General features: G+C 31.3%; 1 protein-coding gene across 1 annotated transcript; it reads left to right on the top strand.

Annotated features, from left to right (window-relative positions):
• Positions 1 to 6,252: 6,252 nt before the first annotated feature.
• LOC119671554 (paired box protein Pax-6-like) lies at positions 6,253 to 20,547 on the top strand. The gene is made up of 5 exons (XM_038082247.1): positions 6,253 to 6,649; positions 11,781 to 11,969; positions 17,819 to 17,959; positions 18,463 to 18,965; positions 19,137 to 20,547. The coding sequence occupies exons 1-5, from the start codon at positions 6,523 to 6,525 to the stop codon at positions 20,016 to 20,018; spliced, it is 1,842 nt and encodes a 613-aa protein (XP_037938175.1). The 5' UTR covers positions 6,253 to 6,522; the 3' UTR covers positions 20,019 to 20,547.
• The last annotated feature ends 1,419 nt before the right edge of the window (positions 20,548 to 21,966 follow it).

The raw sequence follows: 21,966 nt of genomic DNA, 5'->3' as shown, positions 1-21,966 counted from the left end.
TAAAGTTTCCCTGCCATTTGCTGTGTAGAGACCATCACTCTTTTTCAATAGACCAATGTCATTTGAAAGAGACTTTCTCAACACTTTATGAAAGCGAGCCATTTGCGGAGTGTTGTCAACACTGTCACAGAAAGTTTTCCATGATTTCCGTTTAGATTTTCTAATCTCATTGTTGGAGGCAGTCAAGGATGTTTCATAGTCTACCCACACCTCTAATCACTTTGCTAAATTAAAAAGCTTCCTAGCCTCCCTGCGCATTTCTTCGAGCCTGTTGTTCCACCATGGCACATCCCGTCTGGATGTGCGTGGTTCAACCTTACATGCATCTTCTTGCGCCTGAGAGATAACAGAGTTTATTTGATCTCCTTACTAGCTAAGGATAGTCTAAAGATTTCCCAGTTGATACACTTACGTGCAGCTGGCGAATTTTTGTGTAAAATCTGGCCCGGCAGTTCAAAAAGAATATGTTGGTGGTCAGATAAAGAAACCTCCTTTGAGACCCTCCAATTAACAACATAATTGGAGATAAATTGACTAGAAAGAGTAAGGTCAAGAACCTCTCTTCTAATGGCATTAATAAAAGTGGGTTCAGAACCATTGTTCAATATGCTGATGTTATTACTATTTAAGTATTCTAAAAGCATTTGCCCTCTTCTATTTATATTAGTACTACCCCATAAGGTATGGTGCGCATTAGCGTCGTAACCAATTATAAATTGTAAATTGTTAAATTTGCAATAACTTACCAAGTTTGTGACTGCTTCAGGTGGTGCTTCATCTGCATCGCCTGGAAAGTAGGCCGATGCGATCACGATCTCTCGTGTTCCGCACTCCGTCGGGACCTCAAAAATGGCCCGAGAGGGACACTACGTCCCTCTGGATGAAATCTGGAATTGGAATATAGTTAACATTTTTATTTACTAGTATAGCAGTTCTAGGCGACTCTATGTCACGTTTATATATCAACTTACTTGATTGATGTTGAAGGCCTTTTATAGGCCTTTTTATATATATAAAAAGATACAAAGGTTTTTAAATTCCACACTCTATGTAAATCCAAGTACAAGGAATTTTCTTCTGAAAACAACTCTCTCATTATTTTTTGAAATCATTTTAAGAAAACTAAATTTCTTCATATTTTAATAATCATAAAAATACCTTTAAATTACATTTGAAAATAAATCAGCATTAGGTGAATAGATTAACATTTTCCATTTGTTGTTCTGCAAATTCAATTGAAAAAAAATATGTAGAATTCGTCTCATCTATATGAAGAAAATCACAATCGTATGACCATCGTTATGAAGGTTCTAAAAATCGGAAGCAGCAAACAAAATTGATTTATTTTAGATACGAATGGAGATAACGAAAACCTATGACCCAATATAAAAATATTTTGAGGGTTTGATGTGAGGGTTTGATTTCAGGTTTCTTTCATTAACTAAATTTCAAGAAAGCAAAAACAAGAATTTTTTAAAACCTTTAGAAATTAAGACTGGAATCCCTTCCCTTCAAATATCACCTTATTTGGATCATCAGTAAAACTTAGCAATAAAAAAACTGATTATTTTGATTAAAATATTTACTTAAAACAATCGTAAACTTTTCATTATGAAACTAATAATTAATAATTCTAAATAGATATTGCACAGCACAAAATTGTATTACCAGTGGGGTTTCATTAAATAGAAGAACTTGGAAAAAGACCGATCGTCTGCAGAGTAAGTAAGAGTAGGTTGCTGCAAAATGTGGACGTAAATACATAGTAAGTATATTAAGATACAATCAGGAAGAAATTTGATTAAATATATCAAATTAATTGATAGAAGACGAAATAATGAAGTCATGCCACATCCAAAACCAGCAGAAATAAAAATCAAATTTTGTAGCTTGAGGTTGAGATACTATATTTGTATCAAATTAAAAGACTGATAAAGTAATAAATTCCTCTCTTGTTATGTTTTAAGTTTCTCTAGGTCATGACTTTAAGTACTTACACTCTCTAATGTGTAGATCGCCTCTTTATATTGTTTACTATATTTACTAATCGCCTTGGGTTTTAAATTATACTGATGAGGTGAGATGATAAAGTGAAGTGCTATTTATATGGACTGCTTTGATTTTAGTCTGTTTATAGTAGTGTATAATTCACAGTAGAGTATCTATTGTATTTCATGTGAGGATAGTAAAAGGAAAAATGAGATGAAATTAAATGATAATCAACAGATATTTAGGGGTTCAGTGCATTAGTACTATAATTAATCCTAAACTAACAGCAAGCATTCAGCCTTTCAAATAAAAACCACATTATATTTGGTTTCTTAGTGGTTTCTAAGACAGCACTAGTGGGCATTAGTTGGGCACTAGTTATGTTGTCACAGTACGCCGCCATAATGTGATCAGACATATCTCCTTTAAGCGGATATGATGTTATGTCATAATCAAAGGACATTCAGGCACGTATTCTAGACAAAATTTATAGGATTAATAATAGCTGAAACGATGTGTCTTAATTTTAATGTAATTTAATATAAGAATAAGGTGTAAGGTTTGAGTTTTACGTTATTCTTTTGAGGATAACAAATACAATTAACATGAAGTGTCCACACTTTTAAGCTGTCGAATGAAAAAATAATAGAAAATTCATCACATTTGTGAATTATGTTGCCACAGATATTTCAAACACTATTTTTTAATTAGGACTTATCAATCTTCGTCCTTGCGCGAACTATTCCACGATCTTACTTGGTATGCTAGCATTTCAAAGGAATGCTTTATCGTTTTATCAATTTATCTAAGTAATATTGTCTTAATAATTCCCATCGAAAGCTGTAATAAATTATCCAATGACAACCTTTCGTTTTATTTCGTCAACAAATCTTAAATATGTCAAACTTTCTAATGGAAATATCAGCTGAAAATGAACAATATATATCAATACACATATTTGGATAAATATTTCTTATGTTGAACTCAAAACCTCACAATCATAGTAAAATTTTTATACTAAGTAACAGGAGATAAGAGACTCCATCCAACAATGGAGTAGTAACGAAGCTATAATAAATTTAAAAAATGTTAAAATATTTTAAATTTTTATTATATTGGTACATAAATTAGTGATTAAAATGGTACCCAAAATGAACATCAAAGTAATTATATTCTTATAAAATAGAAAATTATTTTCGAGATTTTTTTCATTTGTTTATATTTCTATATAAACTATTGTTTCTTCTGAAAGTCCTGACTGAGTTGTTTTTGCAATAAATTAATTTTTAAATCACAGTTCTCATGTATTGAGTCAGTCAATCTCGTTTAACACGAAAGCATTTGATTTCGACAGACTTCTTTGATCATTTTGATGAGATTAAGCTTCTGTGTAGGCACCTGTGTAATTTTGTATCTTTTCATTTGTTTTTGTGTTGTATTAAAAAATGTTCCAATTTTGCACATCAATCATGTTTGCGTGATTTGCATTCATCATCGTACGATGGAATGGAGCCGATTCAGATATTTTCCAACTATAACTTCCTATAATGAATAAATAATTGTGCTTAGCTTTGAGTTTAAAGCGTTCATAAAATGGGAAACAACTTTTGTTTAAATTTCATTCAATAATTGCTGGTAACGTAAGTCTGTAATCAATACCAAGTATAGTTCCTATAGCTCAAACGTTATTCTAAAAGAATTTCTAGTTTTTTTTTAACAAATAAAAGCATAATTATTCCGAGTTTTGCAATAATTTTTTAATAGGAGGAAGTATTTGGAACAATTAACATAATTGTATATATAGGCATAGGCATAGGATGCCTGCCTACTCCCTAGGACACCCAGAAGGATTGGTACACCCTCCTATCCACTCTCACCCTAAGGTCATGCTTAAGTAATATTTCATACTGAAAGGAGCGCCCATGAGCCAACGACACCTCCTAAAACTGATAGATTGATGGCGAAGGAGTAAAGTGCTTTTGATAGCATTTTTTTTTGGATCGTTAGTTTTTATGAAGAGGAACTTATCTCTACTCCCTTCTTCACACCCTGGCAACGCATGGGATCGGTCAGTCGCATTGTATGTAATACGCTGTAAAGAAAAACATATACCTTGTGGAGAATAAAAAAAGTTCAATTATTATAGCATAAACATGTTTACATTCAACGACCCACCAACTAAATTACTGGGATTATTATGTCTAGTTAAATGTGGTAAAGTGTACTACTACAACTATTTATTTATTTACAATAATTTTTTATTATTATAGTAGTGCATTACAATTAATTACAATAAATATAATTATAACAAATTAGCAATAGAATAAGTGAGGCAAACAATATTAATATGAGTCAGATGTGATACAGATATTGCAGAATAGTTTCACACGACAAACTCTCTCTGCTGATGTAATAATGCCGAAAGTTTAATTATTTATGTCTTCAAATAAACACCTGATAAGATCTTGAAAATTACAGATTGTTATCATTTCAACAAAAGTAATGGAAACTTACATATATCATTGAAGACGCTAATGGAATGTGCACTATCAGAATTGACTTAACCGCAGCAACAGCTTGGTGCAGGTGATGTTGGTGCTCTCTTTCGATAAAGTTGTTATACCCATGAAGATTAACAGTTTCGCAAATTTACAGAAATTGGTACGTCTGATGTTAAGGTAGATGAGTTAGAAGTTGTGTTTTCTTTTCTGCAAATGATGATTAAACTAACTCGTTATTCGTATGTGCTATAAGTTACAAATAACAACGTACAATAATAATTCTCAATTTTGCATAGATTAGTTAAATCCACTGATAACAATTAATAGGAGTATTATTGATATTACTTTTCACTAAACCTGATAAATTGCTGTAATATTTCTGGTAAGTGGTTCTTCCATAATTACGCTTGATAATATCATTGATAATTGGATTGCATTGTAAAACGCTCTACATGTGCTATTGGTGATGATTTTTCACCATTACCACCCACCATCCACCTTTCACCTTTCAGAGGATTTTTTAATTGACATGTAGTTATAAAATAGTAATAATGCCGCCATTAAACAAAAACAAAATGAATTTTGTTAATGACATTAAAAAACTATACCCAAAATTTATAAAAATTGACTTTTATTTTTTTCTTCGTAAGATTTTGCAGAGGTTTTTGAATGTTTCCTAATTTCCTTGAATTATCTATAATGATTTCTGAATTTCAATGTCTATATTTTAAATGTATTGTACTAATATGAAACTAGATAAAGAATATTTTTATGCCAATAATTTTTGTTGCATTATCATCTAATTTTGGAATAATTTCAAATCTTCTGTTATCAAAACTATGAAAGATGACCCAAATGGGGAACACAAAATTCAGTTTATAGTTTATAAAAATAAATAAATGTTAATAATTCTGGTATTTAGGTTCCTCCAATATTTTACAAACATATTCATATAATATATCACCCAAATGTTAATTAATAATATTTAACAAAAAATACATATATATATATAAAAGAAAAATAACTAAATAATAATATTAGTATTAAATAATTATAACAACATAGTATATTATTCTAATATATATCGTAGCGCTGATATGCAAAGCCCTTGCGTTTGATTTCGATTATGCAGGAAGGCCATTGCGAATTAATTCTTAAAGTGTAATTATGTTATTTATGTGGCGCCGATATTTACTTCAGAGTTAATCAGCTGCTCAATAAGAAGCGAACAGTAATTGTTAAGTGGAATGCTCATACACATTGTACTTTATATATGAGAGTGGCATAATTGATGGAGAAAAAGCTCCTCCCATTTAAGCGAGAGCATATAGCTATTTCTCTCATTCCCCGTCATGTCCGCCATTATAAAAACACAAGCACTCAAGAAAACAAGTTTCAAAAAACACTCAACATTCAGTGCAAATGTATTGACTGTTTGAGTGTTTTTATAATAAATAAACTGTAAATAATAGTTAATAATTAATTTATAGTACAATTTGCCTTAGATTATGAAATGAAATTGACAAAGTCAACTTGGCTTTAATTAATTAAAAGATTTGCTTCCAGTGTTGTTTAAAATTCCACTGGTAATTGCTTTGAGTGCTTTAATTTCATCATGCCAACAACTTGAAACAGGTATTGCGTTTATCTCCACCTTTTTTTATACATACCGATTTTTGTTGGCAGTGCATGAGTTTCGGATGTGCTGTGATCGCTCTTTTCCATTACTTCATTATTTTAGTTTGTTGTCTCTGGCTTTCGTGTCTGGATTGTCTACAAAGGTTGGCGCATTGTTCAGTTGAATTTGACAGTACCGAAATAAAAAAAAAGTGTTGAAAAATTAAAAACGAAATGTGCTGTATTTGATGTATTATCGACTTGTGATTAAAAAACAAAAACAATAAATATTTTTGGAGATAAAGTTATGATCTGTGTTATGAGTTAATGTCTCTTCTTCAAAGATTCTTCTGTATGTTAAGTGTTAGAAAATTAATCGGTGGCCTTCTGTGTAGCGAAAAAATATTTCTTTGTCATGTTGATTGAATCGGGAATCAATCGTGAATTTGGTTCGTTGACAGCTGCTGCTAATAATTTCTCAGTTCATTGGAAGATGGACCCCAGAATACCAGGTGGTGCTTCGTTGCCAACTCCACCTAACGGTAAGTCTGAAAGTGTATTTAGTCCGTCGGAATATATTTTTTAAAATTTGTGTAATAAAAACTAAAAATTAAATAACGATTTTATTAAAAAGGCAGTTTTAATAAAAAATTAAGAATTAATAATTTAATGAAAAGTAATCTATATATATTAGATTTTACTCAAATTTAAAATGACTAAATTTATTTTTATAATATTATATATTAAAATATAATTATTTTTCTAATGTCAATGGTTGCGAAGGATTTCTGTACAAAGAATAAATATTAAAATAAAGATATTTCTAACTAAATATAAATTAATAAATATGACTATACAAGTATAAAAGTTGATGATATAGAAATCTTAAGATAATATAAAAATGAATTAATATCGAAGAAAATAATGAAAAAAAAAAATTTGTATGTTTCGGTTTGTGAAAATTAAATTTAATTTTTGCCAAAGTTGAATATTTCATTTCCTTATTAAGTTCAATATTCTGTTTAGATCAATATTTAATTTCATATTTATATATTAATATAATATATTTTAGTAATGAATCTGAGTTTTTTTTAATTCTGTTATATTGAGGGAATTAACGGTACAACTAGAATCCATATGTAGTCAATTTGCTTTTATTTAATATTTTCAAAACTCATTTAAAACTAAATATCAAGAATTAAATTATTTATTTTGTCAATGATAGCAGTTTTATTATAATTGTGTTCTAGACGCATTTTCCTAAATGTAAAATGAGATAAAAATGATATAGCAGCATCATTCACTGAAGAAATTGTTTTATACATCGCATCACTAAATTTAATTCTTGATACATATAAGGAATAAACCAGTTAACTCACTTCACGCAAGCAGTCAATACTCAACCTACCTCACATATGTGCACAGATTAAACTAAAAAAAGTGAAAATGCTAGCGAACAGCAGCAAACGTTGCAAAACCAATAAAAGAGAAAACACGACGAAAAGAACAATTTTACAAAAACAACACGAAAAAGCGAAAAAAAAGTGCTATTATGCTGTGAAAAATAGTCTAAAATAATAAAACAAACATTGGCTATATCGAAGCTTTAATTTCTATAATTATTAATTTAATTTATACTGTTTACATTAATAATTCCATTTCAATACAATCGTAACTTATTGCTTTTATGACAATTTTTTGTATGAGTTAAGATACTAAATATTCAACCAAATTTATTTTGTTTAGATTGTTTTATATATCACAATAAGTTCTATAAAAATTTTTTGGCTGCTCATTGGGGTGTAAGTTCCTATATGAAAATAATAAAGAATTTTACAAAGGTAGTTCCTTTCTTGGTCTTAAACAAAACTAAACATCTACACAATGGACGACACCTGTCTATGTTTAAATAAAATTTAGCAAATATATTTGAAACCCAATATATTAAATATTATATTAATCTCATATTAAAAATCTAAGAATGCGTGAAAAGAAATTTTATATATAAATTTATAATTTATTTAATTTGGAATACGATTACTTGTTTTAATGCTGACCATTAAAGAAAATTGTACCTACAAAATAGGTAGTAATAAATATCTCATCATCTCATAAAACATTTATCTGAAAAGAAAGTTTTTTTCCATAATTTTCTACTCAATAAATCCTCCTTTCTATTTTGCAAGAATATATGGTATACAATAACATATATATTTTAAAATTACTGAAGAAGAAGAGTATTAAAAAATGAAAATTTTTACTACTAAAAAATTCAGGTAACGTACATTATTTTTAATATAGAAGTAGGAACCATTATTGTTTCATGGCAGTGTAAGTTGATATACCAACTATGTAGTTAAAACAAGATGTTTTCTACTAAAGGACATTAACTGGAAGATATTTTAGATTTTGATATGCCAACTATGTAGTTAAAACAAGATGTTTTCTACTAAAGCACATTAGCTGGAAGATGTTTTAGATTTAGATTTAGATAAAAAATGAATAGAATATCGTTAAACATCCATTGATATTATATGAGAAATGTGCTTTTTTTGTAATATTATATAAACCATCTATTTGTCTATATACCCCATTAAGACCTCTAAATACATTTTTTCTAAGATTATATTTTATAACTGTACGGATATAAATTTGTGCAAGCTACCACACCATATTAGAATACTCTGTGGTACTCAATACAGTTTTGAACCGAAATTACTTACTGCACCGAAAAATTGTAAAAAAAGCATAGCCATAAAGTATACGAAACCTTTTACTAAAACGTACAACCTTTTTCGTATTATTTCCGTAAATTCCGTATTAGAAACTACGGAAAGTCAGAAACTAAATTCGAATTTTCATTTTACTCCCTGATTATTATCGTATGTCAAAATGCTATCAGAAATCTTTTACGAAACACATAATACTTTTCTGCCCTTCATCATTAAGATTAGAGGTTTCATCAGCAATGACACCTCTTATATTAAGTACAAATTAAATTATATGATCCGTTGCATAATATTCTAATACATCTGTACTTAATAAAAATTCGCAATCATAATTACACTAAGAAACTTAATTTGCACTAAATGAAAAATAGATTAATTAGGTCCTGATCACAATCGGTTATGATTGATTAACAGATCCCTGTAGGCCTCTGAAGAAGCCCACATCAATGTTACCGGTTTGAAAAAGTGAAAATATAATATTTTACAGACCGGCAGTACTTTGGAGACCGGTAGTTGAGAAAGTCTAGTCTATATTATATTCTCTGTGAACTTAATATGAACATACATGTTAAGTATGGTAATTTTAAAAAAATTTTATTTAGTTTAGGGGTCTATTATAAGAGTGTAGCACACGATAGTTGCAAGTCGACTTTGCGCTGCCTTCTTCTAATATAATCAGACATTAGAAGTAGTTTTTGTGCCGGATGCAAATTCTAACTGAACAGTAGGTATACTTTCTGCTAAATCGAAACCGATTTTTATTAAGCAGTTTCTGTACAAAAATATTCTAATATAAATGATTTGATTGTGTTCGAAATACATAATTTTCAAATTCATTTAAGAAGACAAGAAGATCTAACATCGAAACAAAGAATAAAAAATATATTTACTAGTTATTGAAGTTGTTTGACATTACTTTTGTATGAAGAGCGAGCTTTAGACCCGGAACTTCGATTATTAGTAAGAACAGAATATGTTTTATAACATAACTTACGATTTAATCAATTTTATTATTTAATACAGCGCGTTTAAAAAGTCAAATAGTTCCAGATGCTATCTACACAATAATTTCAAAATATGTTTCCCAAATGGGTCTAAGTGTTATCTGCTACAGCCCATTGTTACTGTATACAACTCGTGTTCGTTTGGGAACACTTGTTAATGTTGAAATTTCACAAAACGAGATCAATATGACATCTAACAATATTGTAGGTAGCTTTAATGAAATTGCTTAACTTTTTGAGGAGAACTAGTGCCGGTAGATTACTATAACATAAAGAGATATTAGAGTTATTGTCCTGAAATGTACACACTATAAACACAATTCAAACTAAGGTTGACTATGTAACACTATATTTAGATTTTTTTAGTCTTGAAGTGTTTAAAGGCAAACGATGTTGTGGACATGAGCACGAAATTTGTATAATTTTGTGAAACCCATTTAGAAAAATATACTTGTAAAAATTATACTCAGTTCATGTGCTTTATTTTCAATGACATTACTTTCAAAACGTAAAATTAATCTTTCTTTTGACAATTTTTTTATTATATTATTAGTAAGCTTTCGTTGATGTGGTTTTGATTCAAAAAATATCTTTCCTGGCCCTTAAGTTCCTAGAAGTTACGTGTAGTTTACGATACTGCAAGAACGGTTGTTATAGAATCCAAAATTTGTAGAAGAAGATTTTTTAAAAACTAAGGGGCGGTGGATTTGATGAGTTTTACATATTGTAGTAGCATTAGCGAATTGGGATGATGATGTCAAAAATAAGGTCCATTAAATTTGTATTCATATCAAAAATAAAATTCATATACAGTTAATATGAAAATTTGATGTGATATCGTTATAAATATATATGGACTTCGAAGAAGAGGGCACAAATTTTATACCTCAATAAGATGTATAATAATAAAAACATGAATATTCGATTAAGTCGTTTTGGGTTTATTAAGAGTTTTGTAATTAAAGTCTTTTCGGGTACAAAAACTTACTTCACCCACATTTTTTTTTCATATTCTGAACCAAAGAATAATGTCTTGCATTTCTGATATTTACTTAGATCATATCATATATAGGGTGTGTTTATATCTGTTTTAAAATAATTAATAAATTGTTCTTTGCAACATGCAAGACATATAAACAACTCTCATCTCAAATTGAACAGGAAGCGTAGAAGAATACGATAGGTGGTTGGTCTTTCAAATAAAAGAGATTAAAATAAAACAAGTGTGGCAATTTTACTGGAGTTTTTAGGCGAATGTTGATTTATAACTGAGTGAAAATATTTTGAAAGACAAATTGATGTTGAAAAAATACAATTTAATTAAATTGTTAATTCTACTGTCAATAAAGTTTGAAAATTATTGTGTGAGGTGACAGATAGACAAACAAAAAAGTGCCGGAATCCCATGATCGAAACGCAAACATTGTTAAGAAATTAATTGTTTGCTGAAGGAATATGCCAAATTGGCAAATATTAATATTTATGTTCGACTATGCCATAAACGAAATAAACAAGTTTGTTTATATATTTTATATCACAGTTAATGTGACTATAAATTAACCCTAAAGAGTCACGAATAACAAAAAGGCTCGTGTGGCAAAACAATAGGTAAGCAAACATCGATGGGCATAATCTGCCACCGAAAATCTACCGAAAATCACCTGAACAAAGTTTATAATTTGATTGTATCTTATTTTCATTGTTTTTGTGTTTATTAAAACGTAAATTTGTTTAGCATAAATTTGTCACTTGTGTAAAGATTCAAATATCCGATTTCATGAACAATCGCAACCATAATATATTCCTAACTTCCTAACTTACATATCCAAAGAATTCAACTCATTCTAAGGCAATCAGTGTGGCATTGCTTTTGTCATCAAATTTATTTCTTTAATGCTTGATGTTTAACACATAATTGATTGAATTTCGCTTATTTGCAGTGGGTTTAACTTCATCCATTCCAATACCAGGCTCCAACATATTCGCTGGTAGCGCAGCATCGCAGTCAGCATTGGGTGCGTTAGTATCGCAACAACGTTTATTGGAGCTATCTAGATTTGGTGGATTACGAGGATACGACATCGCACAACATATGTTAAGTCAGCAAGGCGCTGTTTCAAAGCTATTAGGTAAGTCATACCTATTTATCAACTTCAACATGTGACTCAAATTACTCAAATATAATATATGTCTTTTTTGGACCTTCAAATTTTATTTTATATATTTCATTCATATTATAATAGAATTGTTTAACAGACTTAATTGTTCTTATCATCGACTCCACTATCAATATTATTTTTCAGGTAAAATTTTGTATGTCATATATTAAGACAGAACTGGTTTCCTGTTGAACTCACTTTGTTAGAGATCATCTACAAATATCAGGTTAATCATGCTAAATAAAATGGAACTATTTGCATAGATAGGAAAATTAAAGAATTTAGTCTACGGTTACTTGCTATGCAGACCAAATTGGTTTTCAAATGTAATGTCATCATAAGTATATATCTTAATTATAGATCCACTGCTTTTATAACGACTTTGGTTTGCTAAACACAATCGATCGTCCAGATCCTGTAAAGCAGATAATTCTGTTTTGATAACTTTATAATGATAGTGTTTCAATAATTGAATCCATTAGATTTTTGTAAGTTTATATTCTTATTTTAATTGAATCCGAGACTTTAAATTTCCGGCTAAAGGATTTATATAATCCCAAATTTTTTTTGTCAAATTTTGGTCAGCAAAATAATTGATGCAGAGAATCTAGCAGTATATTGTTTCATAAGAGAGATATATAATCTAAATAATCTACTTTACTTATTTTATATGATATTTCTTTCTATTTAATATGAAATAAATAATCGCTTCTGACTAGGTTTAGGCGTAAGCAATTTCGTTAATTTTTAAAAATAATGTATTCCAATGATAATTTTTTCAAATAAAATAATATATTAAATTGAATATCGCAGATTTCCAACATAGAGGTATATATATAGAGGTAGAGGTATATATATACCTCTATTCTCTTTAAAATTTCGTAGTATGTTCATTTTGAATCCGTCAGCTCTGCAAACATGAGTTTAAAACAATAATTTCACTTTTAAAAACTTTTAAAAATTAATTTCTTAAAATTGAATCCAAAAAAGTTTTGCTTCATTTTCAAATAGAAATTATTTTGAATGGAATATATTTATTTTATATGTATTTTGTGTTCGAATTGCAGTCAATTATACAATAATACTTATCCTTTCTCCAAAAATTGCAGTCGGTTTATGCAATCTGTTGCATTAGTGCCTCATCAGAAAACCATACAACGATAAATTAGAATGTATTGCTATATGATAATGTTGATATATACTTTTTGTTTTAGCTATAGAAGCAGTAACCCTCTAAATACGGCTCACTTTTCATCTTTCATCTTTGTGTTTTATGGCATCCACTATGTATCTGACGTTTAAACACATCAGATATCTGTGTAATGTCAGAAAGTCATCCTAATTTCTGCTTAATTTTAATTAATTGTTAATTTACTAATATGGTATATTAAGTATTACCGAAAGGTTTCCGGAAATTTTAAATAAAACGCAAAATTCTTAATCTTCATCAATATTTATTTTATCTCCTTCAAAATATGCTCCATTAGAAGCGATACACAAATGCAAACGTTTCTTCCAATCATCAAAACATTTTTTATAGGCGCTTTCCGGTATGGCTTTGAGTTCCCTCTGCGAATTCTGTTTTACGTCTTCTATGGATTCAAAACGCGTTCCTCTGAGTGGTAATTTGAGGTTGGGAAACAGGAAAAAGTCACACGGTGCAAGATCAGGTGAATACGGTGGCTGTTCGATGGTATTTATTGAATGTTTGGCCTTAAAATCGTTGATAATGTTGAACAAATTGAGGTGAATCGGAACAAGCCGGGCGTTGACACGTCGCATACACAAATTGTCCACCAAAATCAAACGAGCCATCTCACGACCGATGCCTAGCTCTCGTGCTATCTCTCTAACACTCACATGAGGATTTTTGAACACGATTTCCTTTGCCTTTTCAATGTTTTCGTCGGTGGTAGAGGTCGAAGGTCGTCCAGAACGCGGCATGTCTTCGACGGTCGTACGACAGTCCTGAAAGGCTTTGTACCACTCATAAACTTGAGTTTTCGATAAAACTGATTCCCCATAAGCCTTTTGTAGCATTCGCAACGATTCTGCACACGAAATTTCGTTCGAAAAACAAAATTTGATGCAAACTCTTTGTTCAATATTTTTTTCCATTGTTTTTTTCGCAACGCACTACTGAGGTGAACTGGTTTCAACAGCTGCCGTAAACGAACTGTCCGACAGATCGCGCTCATTTTTGGCATAGTAATTAAGGACAGTGCTGCCAAACTACATAAACTTAAAATATCGAAAAATATACAGCGCGCGAATTTTAAATGAGAATTTCCGAAAGCTTTTCGGTCACAATGTATATATATTATTATATGTCCTAAAACCAAATTTTTTTATTAAAATTTCTCCGAACTGCATATAAATGGCACCTCCTTACCAAAGTAACATCGAACTTTGTAAATTATGGGCTTGTTTGCTTAGTTTGATTAGTCGTTAAAAGACCAATATAATCTGAATTAGAATTTAGAGATACATATAATGGGTATTCACGAACTCAAGCAAAGAGCTCGGTAACTGAGTAACGTATTAAAAATGCAAATCAGGAACGACTAACTACATGTCGAGTAATGGGTTTCAACGTAACTACTTTCGTCAAGCTTTTGCTTTGACCAACATTTACGTTGCATTTTTACCTTATTTTCAATATTGCTGAGTTACACATAAGATTGTAAATTGACTCTCTTTAATCTTCAAATGGACTAGTATCGTTGTTATGGAGTAACATATCAGGAAGATACAGATCTTTCTCTGCAGAAATATGTATTTCTTCACGACTTTGACTTTCAAATTCAGTAAAGAATATATTGTTAAATATACACCACACAAGTTTCTATTTACAACCAAATTTGTGACTTTTATTATATTTAATTCGAATTTTTAGTTCTTTCAAGTTACAAAATTTTTCCTTCAATTGCCTAAACCAATATTTCACCGGAACTCGATATTTACTATGGCGTTTATTGAGCTGAATTCGTTTTGCACTGGTAAATTGTCGTGAATTGCTTTTGTAAGGTGTTATAACAACATCGTATTATGAATATGTGGAGTTACCAGCAATCCATGATTGATTGGAAAAAAATCAATATGTTTGTGCTAGAAGTGTTGAGTTCGGAAAAACTTTTGCATCCTCAGTCGAGTTGGGGTAACCAACAACAACATCTCTTATTCTTAATTTATAATCAGAAGCAGCTTAGAGTTTAATGGAATAAATGTGATTTCTTGAAAAATATTTTTCATGATTAATTTGTGGTGCTTCTGCAATTTTTATGTTGGTGCCATCAATTATCTAATACAAAACTTAAATACACTGCACGTGTCACTTTTTATTTGTTCCCAGTCTGAGAAGCTTGGCCGAACGATATATTTCAGCAACAATTTTATGAAAACACTGAAAACTCTATGTGTAAATTTCATCAAAATTGCATCATCCCCAACCACAAAAGTAACTGCCATCTTCCGAATTGACCCACTCTCTTCTGAAGAACCGAAGCGATACAGAACTATAGCTAACAGTAGTTCAATTGGAAACTGTTTGCTGGGGTTTGCTTTATCAAACTTTTCATCTTCAGAAATTATCTTCAGAAATAAGCAAATTGGTTTCTGTTCACACACATTATTTGCAAACACCGACCGTCGTCTAACTTGATTAAAATGTTATTGCAACATTCATTGCTTATCTATACCATGTGTTTGAAACCACGGCGATTCGAATAAATTACCAACACATTCCTTTTCAAATCGTTCAAAATATCATCAATTTTTTTCTCGTCACTACCTTTACCTAAAAAATATTAATTGTAATCATCCGTACACATCATATTTTCCATATGCTACTAATCATCAAACCACTTATCCTGTTTAAACTATTTTTTTCACTTAACTTCCGTATAATATTAATATTTATATCAGAATCTCTTTTGTTTTCACAATAACGTACAAATTCATTAAAACACAGCTGATTTTAGCAAGAGAAAAATTTCTTTTCAAATCAACACAATCAGGTGTGCTCACGACTTAGGGTAACCTGTTGCACTTTTACTCTATTCCCGAACTCATTACTCTAGCTTGTGTATACCCCCATAATTTTGAGTTTGAAATTATGAAGTAATACCTAATAATTTCATATAAGTATATGTCATAAATGGGAGGAAGAGGATACAAATTTTCGTTTTTAAAAACAAATCAGATACTTCCCTTGTTAAAAAGGGAAGTTAAACTTCCCTTAACTTCCCTTGTTAAAAGATAAGAGGAAAAATTCTATAAGTATATATTCTATATATAATTAAACATACAAAGCTTTTGTTACACTCACGTGCAAGTAATTTATAATAATGTATTGGAAAAGGTTTATAAGGTTGTGGGGTCTTACACCATTAAAAAACAGAATATTTTCAAATAGTGATTTAAAACGAATAATTTTAAAATTGCTATAAAAAATGACGAGTTTTTAAAATGAAATTCTTTTAATTTTGAATTTTTCTTTCAAATCAATCAATTCCATAAACTTACAGGAGCACACATAACATCATTCCCAACGTCATTCAATAATACTTTTTGCAAATATAGTACAAAATATTTAAAACAATTTTTTATTTTAGATTATAAGGTTGAGCCTTCTATATGTCCCATGTCCATAATTTGTATTTATTGACCTAAGAGTGTAATTATGTAATTTTTACAATATGTTATAAATAAAGTAGTATAAATTTCTAAGCAAGCAATCGATTAACCTTGCTGAAGGCACTTCAATAAATCTCTACTGTTTGCAACATAGTTTTTGACATCCAAATTATCTAGGAGCCAGAATTGAAGCTCAAGGTAGCAGTAGAGAATATAAAATAATGCCTTTCGTCTGCAATCGAAAAATAAACATCACACAGTTAATGATCACATACGATATGCGTCGCTATTTATCACACATCGCATCCGTTTCGTTACAATTGTGCCTGTGTAGATTTTGGCAAAACGTATCATTATCCTAAATTTGTGGAGTATACTCGATGTGGTTTTATGACGGCATGACCGTAAACATAAGAGGCGATGTTATGTGTAATTTGGACGTCATCTACATCAAATTGCATCAGTTCGCAGTCTTACATGGCATATCGCGACATTGTTTAGAAGCGTGTAACCTTAGTGTTCGGTGTTTTGCTCTACCGTCGATAAAACAAAGGGAGGTCGTATGGTCATTAATCAAATCGTTCCCATTTAAAGAGGTTGTAATAATATCGTTTATGGGTACGTGTGCTGCATTGTTTGAGCACTGCTGGCGTATGGGAAAGATGTTATGCCCAGTCCTACAGTGCTACAGTCCTACTGCATAATTGCGAATGCATCTGAAACTAAAATATAACTACTTGTAGCTTCCGTGAATGTTCCGAACACTTTTCGCTCAAATGCTGATTGCTGATAAAGCTATTATGTGTGCGCGATAACAATCAACAACAAGCCTCAATCAAAAATTGAGACCAAACACAGAAAACAAACTAAAAAAAATAGCAAGAAGAAGAAACGTAGTAAAAAAAATGATTAATATCGATAAGTTGGAGGTTGTCCCGTTTCTACATTAACAAAGTTTGCAGCATAAAGTGTAAATAATGTTAATTGTTCCTTTATTCATTGTTGCTAAGTAGATTAATAAGCTCTTTAGAGTGGACGAATTGATTGTTAACTTTTATTTTTGTTCAAAATTTCAATGATTTCATTATATTTCTTTATATGACTTCATCATTCTGCTACTTAAACTGAATTTTTTTTAGTTTTATATTCATTTCAAGAAAATCTTCATATTTTCTTTATTTCAGGTTCGCTACGTCCACCTGGACTAATTGGTGGCTCTAAGCCAAAAGTTGCAACACCGACGGTTGTCTCGAAAATCGAGCAATATAAGCGAGAAAATCCTACAATATTTGCATGGGAAATACGTGAGCGATTAATATCAGAAGGTAAGCACAACAAAGCAAAGTAGATCAGCTCCAATATTGCCTCAAAACTTCATAACACCAATACTTCATTACCTCTCCATTACCTTATTCCGTATTTAAACTTATGTGCTCGCACATTTTCAAGCATTTAGTTATTCCGAATGTAGATTTAAATCCACTGATATTGATTGTTTGACCGATCTTTGATTGATCGGCTTTCTGGATTAAAAAATCAATGTGTTTTTCTTTTGCCGCAATTGATTGGCCGACAAAGAAACTATTAACAATAATAAGTCGATAATAGGAATAATGCAGATACGTACCGTTGGTGAAGATAATTTTCAAAACAAAAGACGCATCTTGCGTCTTTAGTTAATCTGCACATTAAAGTTAAATCAGAATCGTTAATGCTGCGGGTAAAGACTTTGAATAATTCGTTTATACTTGTATAATAAATTTAAAAAGTAGTTAAATTGTTTTTGTTTTGATTTTGTTCTCACAAATTGTTTATATAATCTTAACAGGTGTGTGCACAAATGCAACAGCGCCCTCTGTTTCCTCAATAAATCGTATTTTACGTAATCGTGCAGCTGAGCGCGTAGCCAATGAGTTCGCTCGAACTGCTGCGTATGGCCTTTATCCTCCTCACCCTTATAGTGGTTTTGCTTGGCATCCAGCAGCTGCCGCAACAACACCTCCACATTTTTGGCCTCCCACAGCAGGATCAACATTGACTACGCTCCCACCAAGTTCAAGTGTACCTAATGGGATAACGAATTCTTCAAATAGAGCGATTTCACCTAGCTCAGGAAGTCATGACACATTAGAGTCTCCGGATGAAAATCATCACATTGATTCAGATTATTTAGATGACGACGACGAACCAAAATTTAGACGAAATCGCACAACTTTCAGCCCAGAACAATTAGAGGAACTAGAAAAAGAGTTCGATAAAAGTCACTATCCTTGCGTTAGTACACGCGAGAGATTGTCTAGCCGCACTTCACTAAGTGAAGCTCGAGTACAGGTAATATTGTATTTCTAGTAAGACTAGTATTTCAGAAAACTTTCATAAATTTATTTTTGGATTTGCTAATCTTTGAAATAATTAAATCTTTAAATATAGTTTTATAAATAAATTGATATCAGCTATGGTAACTATTAGGCTACATTTAAAATGTAATTCTTTCTAAATTAGGTATGGTTTTCAAATAGAAGGGCAAAGTGGCGTAGACATCAACGAATGAATTTATTAAAAAGGCATTCAAGTCCTTCGCAAAGTCAACATTCGCAACCATCTGCAAATGAAGTTCATTGCAATCTTCCAGCAAGTTCACCTACCTCGAGTATTAATAGTAACCCGCCAAGTTGTCCAACAACGGAGCAGACGACAAATCATCGACATGCATTTACACCAACAATGCAACAAAACCCAGCAATCAATGATATTCATAGCTTACACCATATTTCACCTGTGCAAACTCATCATAACTTACATCTACCTCAAGCTCATTCGCAAAGTGCAGCGGCTGCGCTTTTACTTAATCATTACCATCAGCAACAGCAGCATCAACAGCAGCATCAACATCAGCATCAACATCAGCAACAACATCATTCAGCAATACTTCCCAAAACTATTTGCTCACCTGATCATGGTACAAGTGTTCCTGTATCAACAGCTTCTGACCCGCAAAAACAATTAGCGGCAGCGATTGCAATGAACTCATCGGCCACATCAGCAGTTCCATTGTCAATGGGCGGAGAACGTAGTGCATTTCGTTCTTTGGTTAACACTCCCTCTGCAGCAGCATTTGCTTTTGGATTGGCTCGACAATATTCGATAGCAGCTTCCTTGACAGCCGCTAGTGATGATAATCACCATGTTATTTTGGATTCAAGTGATGCTTTTGGTACGCAAGTTGCAGACGGCTCTACATCTGAAGAAGAAGAAATTAATGTGCACGACGATTCTGATGATGAGCTTGACAAGTGTAATGCATCAAATGACAACAGACCAAAAAAATTACTACCATCGCTAAGTGTCAAACCTCCACTGCAGCTTACCAAGCATGACCGATAAACCTAAGCATGACAAATATCAATTTCAAACTCGACTTGGAACCGCGCTTGTGATTGACATAAACACTCCAACAACGCGAATGTGTACAAATGCGAATTAAATTATACTTAGCCTACTTATAATACATTGAGTGGGACTACACCGTTGTTATACAATGTATTTGGTTTTATTTAATTAAGTTATGAGCAGTTGTAAGTTGAGTAATTCGAAACTATTTCAAATGGTACCACTAATGTAAACCAAAGCTAAAATGTTGCTCACCTAGTTCAAAAATTACACCGGTTGCTCCAATGAACGCGAGAACCGTTTCAAATATACATTGCTCTATAAATGCTAGTATATAGTATATGATATGGTTAAAGATACAATAATTGTTTTTATTCAAAATGAAAATGAGACTTAATTTATTTGTATAAATAATTAATTATAAATATTTGATTCTGGTAATCATTCACCTCACGTGAAAAGGCTACAATTGCAATACACTTAGAAAAATTTTTCATTTATTACTTGGTAAGAAATATTAACCACAACACATGTTAACTAATTAAATTAATTAAATAATTAAAATAAAATAATTTGAATTTCATTAAAAAAAGAAAATTTCTTTTAAATTAATTTTATATATTGTTTGTTGATGTTTAGCTGGATATATAGCCCACTGTTTTCCGAGCCGAGATTCACGGCATCGAGATCTGCGCTTGTATCAACACTAATAATGGGTATCTGTATTTTTAGTAGCAATCAAAGCATTACCCTACTGAAAGTTTTCATTAAAGCTTCTATTAGATTGCTATGACACGCTGCAGCAGTTGGCAAGCAAAAACAAAGTGATGTTTTGCTGGATACCTGGCCACACAGGAATCAATGGTAATGAGTCTGCGGACAGTCTTGAGGTCAGGATCTGCAATTCATATCTTTGGACTGGAGTCATATTGTGGGTAAAGTTGGTTTACAACTAAGTCTCTGATTCATAAATGGTTTTTAGCCGAGAGAAGTCGCTACTGGCGCGACATTCCAAGTAACCGTCAGGCTAAAGAGCTGGTTGATCCCTACAGTTATGGTAAGGTATCCTTCTACAGCAGAACAGAGTTGAGGTTGCTAGTGGGATATTTAACGGGTCACCATGGACTGCGTTATCAGCTTAACAAAATGGGTTTGTCCGAAGAGATAGATTGTGAACTCTTCTTAGAAGCAGATGAAACTTCTAGTCATATTCTCTGTGACTGTCCAGTCTTGATGTAGGCCAGGAGTCACTGAGTCGAGAACTACTCTCCCCTTCTTACATTAGGAGGTCCTCAACGGACGACATTTTGGCTTTCATCCAGAAGACGGAATGTCTTCTGTTTTGTGTTGCAACACAAAATATCAATCTTGGTCGCAGTGCTCAGCTCCATTGGGAGCTACTACCCTGTTTATTCCTATTCCTATTCCTATTGATTGCTAGACTACTACTGCCGGTACATAATTTATAAGATCAGCCCATATTGTGATCAAACAAAAAGTTACTGAAGAAATGGTGGAAAATGATATATATTATTATAAAAACAATTAGGGTAAGTCGGTAAGTAGCTAACGTTTCTAAACAACACTTTCATTACTTTCAATTAAATAGCTAATAGATTGTTATATCTAATCTTTTATGCTAATAGATCGATCTAAAAAATGTTTTCACATTGCTTGCTTAAGTCAAATGGATTTAGGCTTAGTATAAATACAGTTAAAGTAACGTTTCTATTCTGAATGACTCGGTAAACGAAAGAAAGTTATGGTAAATATGAATGATTTGATAAATTTCCTCAAAGTGTTGACACAGAGGACAACGATATTGGAAAAAATTAAAAAAAAGTGTACACAAATAATAAATAGAATTGTTTATGCATTTGAATAACTCTAAAACGCCTATTCATTCTGCAGCCACAACAGACTTTAATACGGATATATAACA

Source organism: Teleopsis dalmanni, chromosome 1 (genome assembly GCF_002237135.1).
Source record: "Teleopsis dalmanni isolate 2A chromosome 1, ASM223713v2, whole genome shotgun sequence".
Taxonomy (NCBI): Eukaryota; Metazoa; Arthropoda; class Insecta; order Diptera; family Diopsidae; genus Teleopsis; species Teleopsis dalmanni.
This window is presented reverse-complemented; position numbering and strand designations above follow the sequence as displayed.